Genomic DNA, 9,304 nt, shown 5'->3' on the forward strand with positions numbered 1-9,304 from the left:
CTTGCCTATGTCAGAGCTGCAGTTCTTCATAATGCTACTCTGACCCAGTAATAGCTGCTGCTTTAAGTTTCACTATACAGGTGGTCAGAGATGACTAAGCCGCTTTAGATTTTACTATTATGATGGTCAAAGATGACTAAAAATACAACCTTGTCACAGTCAGAGATGTGTTAGTCAAAGCACAAGGTACAGATACTATGGAGAAAAATATCCATTCTTTGAGATGTTAAAGCCTAGAAAAGCAGACATAATATACTCTCTTATAGGTCACTAGTGCAAAGAATAGCCAATTTGCTGTGAGTTGCATGAATGTACAGATGAAAAAGAACAGAAGTTACATGAATTAAAATAAGGCCCCGAACTCTGTTTAAGGACTGCTCCCAGATGTAGAATATGATCGATCACAGCAATTAGGTGCATCAGGCAAGATGAAGTTCCCATTGTCTATAAGATAAATTATTCTTAACCACCTAATTGATACTCCAAATTTGCGTATAACCCCTACAACCTAAGCACTCTGATTCCTGACTCATTTAAAAACAGAAGTACAGCAAATCCCCCTCCCCCAATGTCTTCATGTTCCTGTACTGGTTCCCTCCTCCTGTAGGCTTCAAAGTCCATCCTTCAGCACTCCAGCATTTTTCACATCACTACCCTCTCCCAAATCCCAAAAGCAGTAACTCAAATTTGAGTAATCATCAACTGTCCTCTGCAATTCTTATTTCTAATTCTAATCTAGTTTCATCAATTAACATTGTATTATATGCTAATAACATACATCATGGCATTTCTTAAAGGTATTAAATCAGCTCATCTACAAAAATTAGGACCATATACGGGCTTTTGCCTTAATCAGCTCATCTCCGGCCTGAATCATGTGGGACTTTTTTCCTCCTTTGACTATAGCCTGCTGCTTGGCAAGAACTGTTGTCATCTGGTCTTGTGATAGTGGATCATGGAGCATCAACTGTTCCAGCTGCATCCAACAAGAAACTGTAAGTGCAGAACCAAATGCCTCAAGATGTGAAGCTTGTGCCATATCCATTCTCCATGCTCCCACATGCTACTCTTTGATATCTTTTCATTAATATAATTCTAAGTGCTTTTGGAGGAGAAAGGTTTGTAGCTCTAGATGTGACATTCGGTTGATTATAAACTTGCTGCACTTTAAAAAAGGTGGGCTTGTCTGCTTTTTACCTAAATCTCATTAGGAGAATCCAAAGTAATACCTTCTCCTTGATTCCTGTACTCCCCAGTTTTTGGTAACATTGATTCCTTGGTTAATTTGGTAACATTCATTTTTTGCAACTTCAGACCAAGCAATGAAGCACAATCCAATGCTTGTAAATTGGTTATGAAACTTTGCTTTTGCAAGTGAGATACATAATTATCGATTGCATTGCAGCATGCAGTATGGTGGGGAACTCACTAAACTAAAATAAGAGCAAAAGATGGTGGGGAACTCACTAAACTAAAATAAGAGCAAAAGATGGTGGGGAACTCACTAAACTAAAATAAGAGCAAAAGATGGTGGGGAACTTTATTTAGTATAAATTTATTGTTTAACCAAATATTGATTCTTTTTTATGCATACCAGGTAACAATATGCCCCGGGGGAGACGATTTAGAGATGTGGAGTTCTAGCATTCTCAGGTGGGATCTACTTCTGATCAGTCCCTACAGTCCCAGCAGCCATGTGAGCACCAGCAGCACGAGTCAGGATCTCAGCACGAGCCTCCTGCTGATTGCCCGGAGGATGAGCTCCGGATCCAGGGTAATTCGATTTAAAGTTCATATTTTATGTTCATATTTGTCTTCAACTTGTTAAGACATATTTTATTTAATTTTAATAGATGGACAAGGGACGGTGAGGACGAGACGGGGACCCACTCAAGCAAAGGATGTGTGGAAGCTTCCTCCGGGTGAGAAGATCATCATCCGATGCAACGAATTGGGGCAGCCCATCAATAGAGCTGGAAGTCTTCTATCAAGCTTTTTAGGATCGGTTGCACGCAAGGGTCAGCTGTGTCCGCTCAACTATACGAAGTGGAATGACATGCTTCCTTCGTATAAGGTTGAGCTTCTTAAACTTATAGAGGTAATGAATTGAATTTATTCTTTTTAATTCGACACCTTCTGTATGTTAATTTGCTTTGTACCATAATTTTATTTTAGAGGTTTAATATTATTATAACATTCTGTACCTTGTTGTAGGGTAAGTTTGTACTCCCTCCAGAGAGCCATGATTGGGTGCTAAAGTCCCTCAACCGCAAATGGAAAGAATATAAAGCAAAATTGAAGACGGACTTCAAGCGCGAGGGTATGACAGAGGAGGAGGTTGCTCGTGTGACTCCTCCTGATGTATACCCTCAGCAGTGGAGGGAGCTTGTTCACTACTGGTTTTCTGAAAGAGGACAGGTCATGTATATTGTTTCAATATCTTCTATTATCTTTATTACTAATATAGATTGCAAATATATACATTGAATCATATTATACTGTGTGCTTTTATTTTGGCAGACATATTCTAATATTGGTAGAGCTGCACGAGCATCTCAAGCAGTTCCTCATACTTCAGGCTCGAAGAGTTATGCGAGACGTAGAAATGAATTCGTAAGTTCTTTTGAAACTATTTGAAACTCTACTAACATATAGCACGTATCATGATATATAGTTTACCAATATACTTTCCGTATGTGTAGATAGTAGAGCATGGAAGAGAGCCTGGTGAGGTAGAGTTTTATAAGATGACCCACACTCACCGAGATGGCAGCTTTGTCCGGGACGAGTCGAGAGATATAGTTGTATGTATTCATTTTTTATTTGATCATAATTTTTTTATTAATTTTACTTCTTTTAAATTATTAATGTGACTGTTTATTTTTTTGAGAGAGATATAGGAAAGAGCTACAAATCTTATTTTAGAGTGCGTCGGGGAGTCATCATCATCCGACGCGGCCAGTCGCGTCGAGGCTCAGGTCTATGCAGAATTGATGGGCCCAGAACGTTATGGACGCGTGAGGGGTTACGGTATCGGAGTTACCCCCACTCAGCTGTCTGCAGTGAGCCGATATACCCAAGATGCCAGACAAGGTACTAGCACTGCAGAGGTTTGTAGTTTGAAGACAGAGATGGCACAGATAAAGCAGTCATATGAGACAAGGATAGAGGAGATGAGGCAGAGTCATATGACTGATATGGCGGAGTTGAAGCAGAGCCAAGAGTTGAAGATACAATCTTTGCAGGATCAGCTTGACCATATTTCATCTTTTTTGCAGAGATTTGCTCCTCCGGTACATAACTAAATATATTTGAATATTTTATATAATTATAATGTATTCTTGTATGAGCGTGATGACTTTCGTATTTTTAGTTTCTAAAGTATTTTTTTTTCTTGTAGGTTGATGATACTTCATCTACTCGTAGAGATGATGATGCCGTCGATCCTTGATACATATCGTAGATTGTGTACTTAGGAATTTGAGATGTATATATTTATAATGTTTTTGAAGTACAATGTAATCAAATATTATAATATGAATGTAATCAAAGTTCTTGTTTGTGACGTGTATTTTGTTATATATGTGATTTAGTGTATTTGTTTTGTTAGAATTTAATGTGTACAGGGTATTAAAAATTACTTTTATAAAATTTTTTTAAAAAAAAAATTCATTTGCCGACGCTTTTAAGCGTCGGCAAAAGCGACCGGCACAACACTGGCAAAAAATGGCACGCCTTTAACGACGCTTTAAAGCGTCTGTGTAGTCCAACAGTGCCGAGGTTGGTCTAAGTTTGCCGACGCTTAAAAGCGTCGGCTAAGTGCATAGTTAACGACGCTTAAAAACGTCGGCATAGGCCACCTTCGCCGACGCTTTAAAGCGTCTGTGTAGTCCAACAGTGCCGAGGTTGGTCGAAGTTTGCCGACGCTTAAAAGCGTCGGCTAACGGCATAGTTAACGACGCTTAAAAACGTTGGCATAGGCCACCTTCGCCGACGCTTTAAAGCGTCGGCATAGACCGCCGACGCTTTCTTCACGCGTCGGCCTAAACCGGCCCCACGCCCACCTGCCCGACGTCGGAGCCACGCTTTGGGGAGCGTGGGTGAGAAATTCGCCGACGCTTAAAAGCGTCGGTATAGACGAAATATAGCGCCGGGAGATATCAATTATTTTGTAGTGATAGCATTCCTTCTTTCTTTACTTTTTTCAAATTCAAGTTACTCCCATGGAATCTCTTTATTGCGCAACAATTTTGTCCATGCAGGATTGCATGTCTTATTTTTATTTCATAAATATTTTTATTAAGTCATGAAATAATTTGTTCTTAGTATGTAAAAACTACAAGCACTTGTCCATTTCATTCAACTAGCTAGTTCTAATTTTATCACATGTCCCTCTATTTCTTCACTTTTTTGTATGATATCCTTATAAAATAAAGTTAATCACTCTACAGTATCTCTCGTCCATCGATTTTGACTTGGAGCTTATGTTAAAAAAAATCACAACAAGAATGTTATATAATTAAAGTAAATAAGTGATGATAAGATAAACAAGAGGAAAAATTAGATCACTAGCACAAGAGACTAAAGGCTGCAGTCATTGAGAGCTTTCAGATGAAAGTTGGGGGGCGTGGGTGGAGGGGGGTTGAGGCGGCGGGGTCGCTTGAGAATCAGCGAATCAGTGCCAGAAAGCCTATATTTTGATTTTTGATTGGAATGTCATATTTAAATAAATCAAAGATACAATGTAAGTAAAACATACACCAAAATAAATCACTCATATACATAATTAATGCATTCTTAGCACCCAGCAGCTACAGTCCCCACCGAAGCTCTCACTTGAGAATCAGCGAAATCAGTGCCAGAAAACCTATATTTTGATTTTTGATTGGAATGTCATATTCAAATAAATCAAAGATGCAATGTAAGAAAACATACACCAAAATAAATCACTCATTTACATCATTAATGCATTCTTAGCACACGGCAGCTAAAGTCTGCACTGAAGCTCTCCCAGATTAGCCAAATTTTGCCACCCCATAGTTGGGAAGGAGCAAAGATCCTAGAGCACAATTTTCTACTTCATGCAGTCCAATCTCTGCTGAACTTAAATTAACTCTGATTGTCAATATATTTTAAAGACTGTAAACGGTACAGTTCTTTCTTGCATAAACAAAATGACCATAAACGACTAATGCAAAGAAACAGCATAATTCTGGAATGAATGGAAACAAACCCACTGAAAATATGACATCTACCACGCTCCAGGAACTAGTTTGCCTTCCAATCTATTGCTGGGCATCGTTTGACCTATCACCTTAACCTCCTTATTTGACATCAAATTCTTTATGTCTAAGAAGGCAAACTCTTCAAAAACGTCCAGGGAGCTAAATGATGCAAGTCATGGAAAGTGGTAGAAGTGCAGATCATTTGCAAATCACTTAACATGAATCAAAGAAGAAAAACTACTACAGAAAAGCAAGAAAGGAAAGAGGAGAAATAATCAGGAGTCTGATGCAGAAGTGGGGAGAGAATCCCAAATCATATCCATGTCCAGAGAGGGCATACTGCTGAGCAAAACTCCATCTGCATCCCCTCCCAATTTTTTGTCTTCCAAATCTGATGGCAGCTCCTTCCTGCTCCGAGTACTTGCAATGGATGTTGAGGCAGCTTCTTCATCAGTCCCAGTTTTCTTCTGTTTCTTAACTTGTGGCATGCGTTCTCCAACGCCCATGCGCAAGAAGTCCTTTTCTGGATGTCGTTTTGGTTGATTAGAAGTGGATGAGGCAGAGAATTTGCGGGAGGCCTTGAGCTTTGCTTCCAGGAGGGAAGCTGTGGCGGCATGATGTGGGTGACTGGATCCACTGACGGCGTCGCGGAGCTCGTGCTTGAGGTGGGGGAAGTTGAGGTGGGCGAGGTCTCCCCTCAGTTTGTAGGCGGCCATGTCATAGGCCATGGCGGCCTCTTCAGCCGTGTTGAAGGTCCCCAGCCAGACCCTCGTCCGGTTCCTTGGCAGCCTTATCTCCGCCACCCATTTCCCCCAGTGTCGCTGTCTCACCCCCCGGAACAGCTTTGCCTGCTGCTGCTGCTGCTGCTGCCTACCTTTTGTTGATGTTTCCAGCCCACTGTAAGAGAGTGAACTGATGGATCCCAAGTGGTGAAGTTGTAGCCCTTCAGCCATACCGGGCTCCTGAAGTTTTTGATACATTTGGAGGTTTATATTGGGGTCTGCTGAGGAAAGAGGGATATTTCTAGAGGTGAGGAGGGCGGATGGCTGAACCATGGGTTCTTTCTGCAGGAAGAAGGTGAACGACCTTGGAGGCTTTGAAGCCATGGTTGGAGAAGATGAAGAGGAATTCCCCGATGACGAGGAGGAGCAAGAGGGTGGTCGAACAACTTGTGAGATAGCGGGCATGCCATTTAGTTCCATGGGGGACTCCATCAGGTGCTCGGATTTTGGGTGAAGGAAGTTAAGAATTGGTGTACTGGTAGTGCTCGGGAGGAATTGGTTGTGGTGGTGGTGGTGAGAAGCTAGCGCCATTACCATCATTGCATTGCTTTCTGAGTAGTCTACTTCAGGATATTGATCTTCCATGCGCTTTTCTGATACAATATGCACTAGAACTCCACCTCCGAAGCCTTTCTTAAACGCACTAGTAGTATCTTCAGAGTAAAAGCAGTGGGAAGCACATCTACATGCCTTCTGGGAGGCACTTTGCATGCTTTCAAGTCCCCCAATCCCATGTCTAACAATTTATATACAAAGCTGGTCTTCGCAGCTGATGGGTTGTTGCACTTAAGGACCCCGCATACTTTTATCGTATGTTAGAATTAAAGAGTTTGTCAACGGTTTGAAAAGAAGCAGGCCCCCAACACTTTTATTTTCTGCTCCCAAACTCGCATCAGCATTCGCTAGCTCTCTCTCTGAGAAGAGAACCAAACCAAAGAAGAGATGGTCATTAGCTGGTTGAATGGATCCTCAGTCCCTGCAGTGACACTACTAGAACCTAAGACCCACACGACATCGCCCTTCTATAGGATTCTTGTTCTCCATCATGAGGGCTAATAATTTTGAACTCAAACCTCATCTCTTTTTCATCTTACATTTCACTTTTCCTATTTGTAGGTGAACTTCTTTAAGCTCTAGCTTGGGTTAAGGGCCTGGAATAAAGAATACTTTGTTTGCATCAGATAGCTACTCTGGTTGAGGATTCTTTTAAAGTGAAAAGGTTAGCCACTTTCTCTAACCAGAAAGGCTATAGGCTGTTTCAGGTAGAGGAGTGTGCTGAACGGAAGCCTCACTGGTGATTGTACTCATAAGTACAAGTTGGCGAGAAATATTATGGACGATGCTAGTATTTGAATATAAAAAATGGTTCACAGATGCATTTCATTCAAGATAAGTACAGCTGCAGTTCAGCTCCTAATGATGCTGCACCCTGCGAGTCTTCTACTTTGGAAAACCCAAATAATGACTGGGTAAAATTAACTAGTTGAGAACAACGTGTTCGAAAATTGCAGCATAAACGCTGCATTCAATATAGTCCTTTTCCATAGTATACAGTAAATTATAATATACCTTCAAATAAAAAAAAATATTAACCTCAGATTGCAAATAAATTGATCCCAATTGTTCAATTATTTGATAACCAGAGTCACTTCTTGATAAATGATATTTTTCGACTCTAAATAATGGAATATAGGCTTGATCATTAGAGGCACTGCCTCTTGAAGGATGCGGCGTGACATCGTAGATCTTGAAAGGTTATCTTTTTTTTTTTTAAAAAAAAAGATAATCTCAATCGAACATTGTATGACTAAGTCATAGTCTCTAAAAGTTTAGCTTGTGACTCGGCTTTCCGATGGGAGGATCTCGCTCCTGTTCCCATGCAGTCCTATCAGTAGTGGCTAAATTAGCATACATTAAGTCTAAGGGTCCTCCTAGGTCAAAAGATTACATTAAATATCTAATTATTAGCATGATAATGACAAATTAACTGCTACTTCTTTATGTTTACTAACATCTCTCATCAGAATTACACATTATACTAATATAGGAAATTTCTGATGCTGAAGTTACCATTGACTGCAGTGCTTGACAATGTGGCTTGTTACTTAATTTTTGAACAGGGAATAACTATGACCTGTTTATGTACTTCTCGAGCATTTCCAAATCTCCCTCTCTTTCTGCTTTCTACAGTCTGAAATTAAAAACATACATCTGATTAGGGACAGTCTCCCTTTGCATGCAGATTGAGATCAGCAAACCATTGCTCTCATTTTAGTCAGAACAAAAATTAAAACACAAAGGAATTGTTTAACTTAAGGTGATTAAGAACCCAATTCCAGTGAAATTGCACCTGCCATGACATGGAGATCCACTCATAGATGCAGAAGGGCATGGTAAACCTTTGACATGGAGATCCACTCATAGATGCAGAGGGCATGGTAACTTATGGAAAGATTCCCTGCCCTCTTTTTTCTCAATTAATAATAGGACTAGCTCCGTAGTGCTCTGGTTCCATCCCACTAGTTTGTTCCTTGGGATCACATAGTGCATTGTAACCTCGTCCATGAAGCAGATGATTAGTATATATGGGACCACGTTTCCTGTCACCTTCGTCTTTTCCTCAGACATCTCACTCCAACATTAACATTAATTAATACATCTCAAGGCTGTAAACCAATAAATATAGGCTCCAAAGTCTTTCCATCAAATCATTGTGGGAATGAAGAGACAGTATTAGTCTACTAAGGCACCTTCTCCGAAATGCTGCGTTGAGTTAGCGGTTTAGTAGTAGATGGTAATGCCAGCTTTGGAGGGCAAATAAGGCCAGCCACAGTGGCCAGCTATAAGATGACAAATCACATACCCCTCCTTTACAGGTTCATAGAAGACTATACGTTGGTAGCCACAAAGCCTTGATGTTGAAGCTTCTTACTTTGTATATAAACTACGAGGACTTTTGGAGGTAAGAAAGCAAACCAAGTTCATGTGAGAAGCAAAGTGGAATCTTTTACAACTTAATAATTCTTACTTTAGTTCCACACTTCCTGTTCTAACGGAATCCATGTGCTAGCCCCTAGGGAGGGGATAGAATCCATCTAAGCCGAAAACTTTTGAATGCATCTATAAACCTCCCAAGTTATTGTTTATATAATCACCATCACCATATTACACAATGATCACTGACTTTGATAATCGCCATCTATAAATCTACATCAAAAAGAGAAAATTCGATAATCCCCACGAGCTATATGCATCAATCATGATATGTAAATGAGTCCATAATCTGACTTGACTTTC

At 40.3% G+C, this 9,304-nt stretch overlaps 2 protein-coding genes across 2 annotated transcripts; one reads left to right on the forward strand and one right to left on the reverse strand.

The window, feature by feature from the left end:
• The first annotated feature begins 1,645 nt into the window (after nucleotides 1-1,645).
• LOC148700489 (uncharacterized) lies at nucleotides 1,646-3,491 on the forward strand. The gene is made up of 7 exons (XM_088709177.2): nucleotides 1,646-1,774; nucleotides 1,854-2,098; nucleotides 2,215-2,418; nucleotides 2,521-2,613; nucleotides 2,703-2,804; nucleotides 2,901-3,293; nucleotides 3,401-3,491. The coding sequence occupies exons 2-7, from the start codon at nucleotides 2,057-2,059 to the stop codon at nucleotides 3,449-3,451; spliced, it is 885 nt and encodes a 294-aa protein (XP_088565303.2). The 5' UTR covers nucleotides 1,646-1,774; nucleotides 1,854-2,056; the 3' UTR covers nucleotides 3,452-3,491.
• A 1,722-nt stretch (nucleotides 3,492-5,213) lies between these two features.
• On the reverse strand, nucleotides 5,214-7,476 carry LOC103697259 (uncharacterized). The gene has a single exon (XM_008779083.4). It carries the CDS (start codon nucleotides 6,716-6,718, stop codon nucleotides 5,501-5,503), a length of 1,218 nt encoding a protein of 405 aa, XP_008777305.3. The 5' UTR covers nucleotides 6,719-7,476; the 3' UTR covers nucleotides 5,214-5,500.
• Between the last annotated feature and the right edge of the window lie 1,828 nt (nucleotides 7,477-9,304).

This window comes from Phoenix dactylifera, chromosome 13, assembly GCF_051530095.1.
Source record: "Phoenix dactylifera cultivar Ajwa chromosome 13, Ajwa_hap1_PhDact_Kaust_v1.1, whole genome shotgun sequence".
In the NCBI taxonomy this organism is placed as follows: Eukaryota; Viridiplantae; Streptophyta; class Magnoliopsida; order Arecales; family Arecaceae; genus Phoenix; species Phoenix dactylifera.

Bases quoted from the DNA above. Each gene is read 5' to 3' on its own strand.
- LOC148700489 (XM_088709177.2), top strand. From the start codon at position 2,057: ATGCTTCCTTCGTATAAGGTTGAGCTTCTTAAACTTATAGAG. The intron at 2,419-2,520 runs GTCATGTATATT...TTATTTTGGCAG, and splicing joins GGTTTTCTGAAAGAGGACAG to ACATATTCTAATATTGGTAG. The intron at 2,614-2,702 runs GTAAGTTCTTTT...CCGTATGTGTAG, and splicing joins CGAGACGTAGAAATGAATTC to ATAGTAGAGCATGGAAGAGA.
- LOC103697259 (XM_008779083.4), bottom strand. From the start codon at position 6,718: ATGCAAAGTGCCTCCCAGAAGGCATGTAGATGTGCTTCCCACTGCTTT.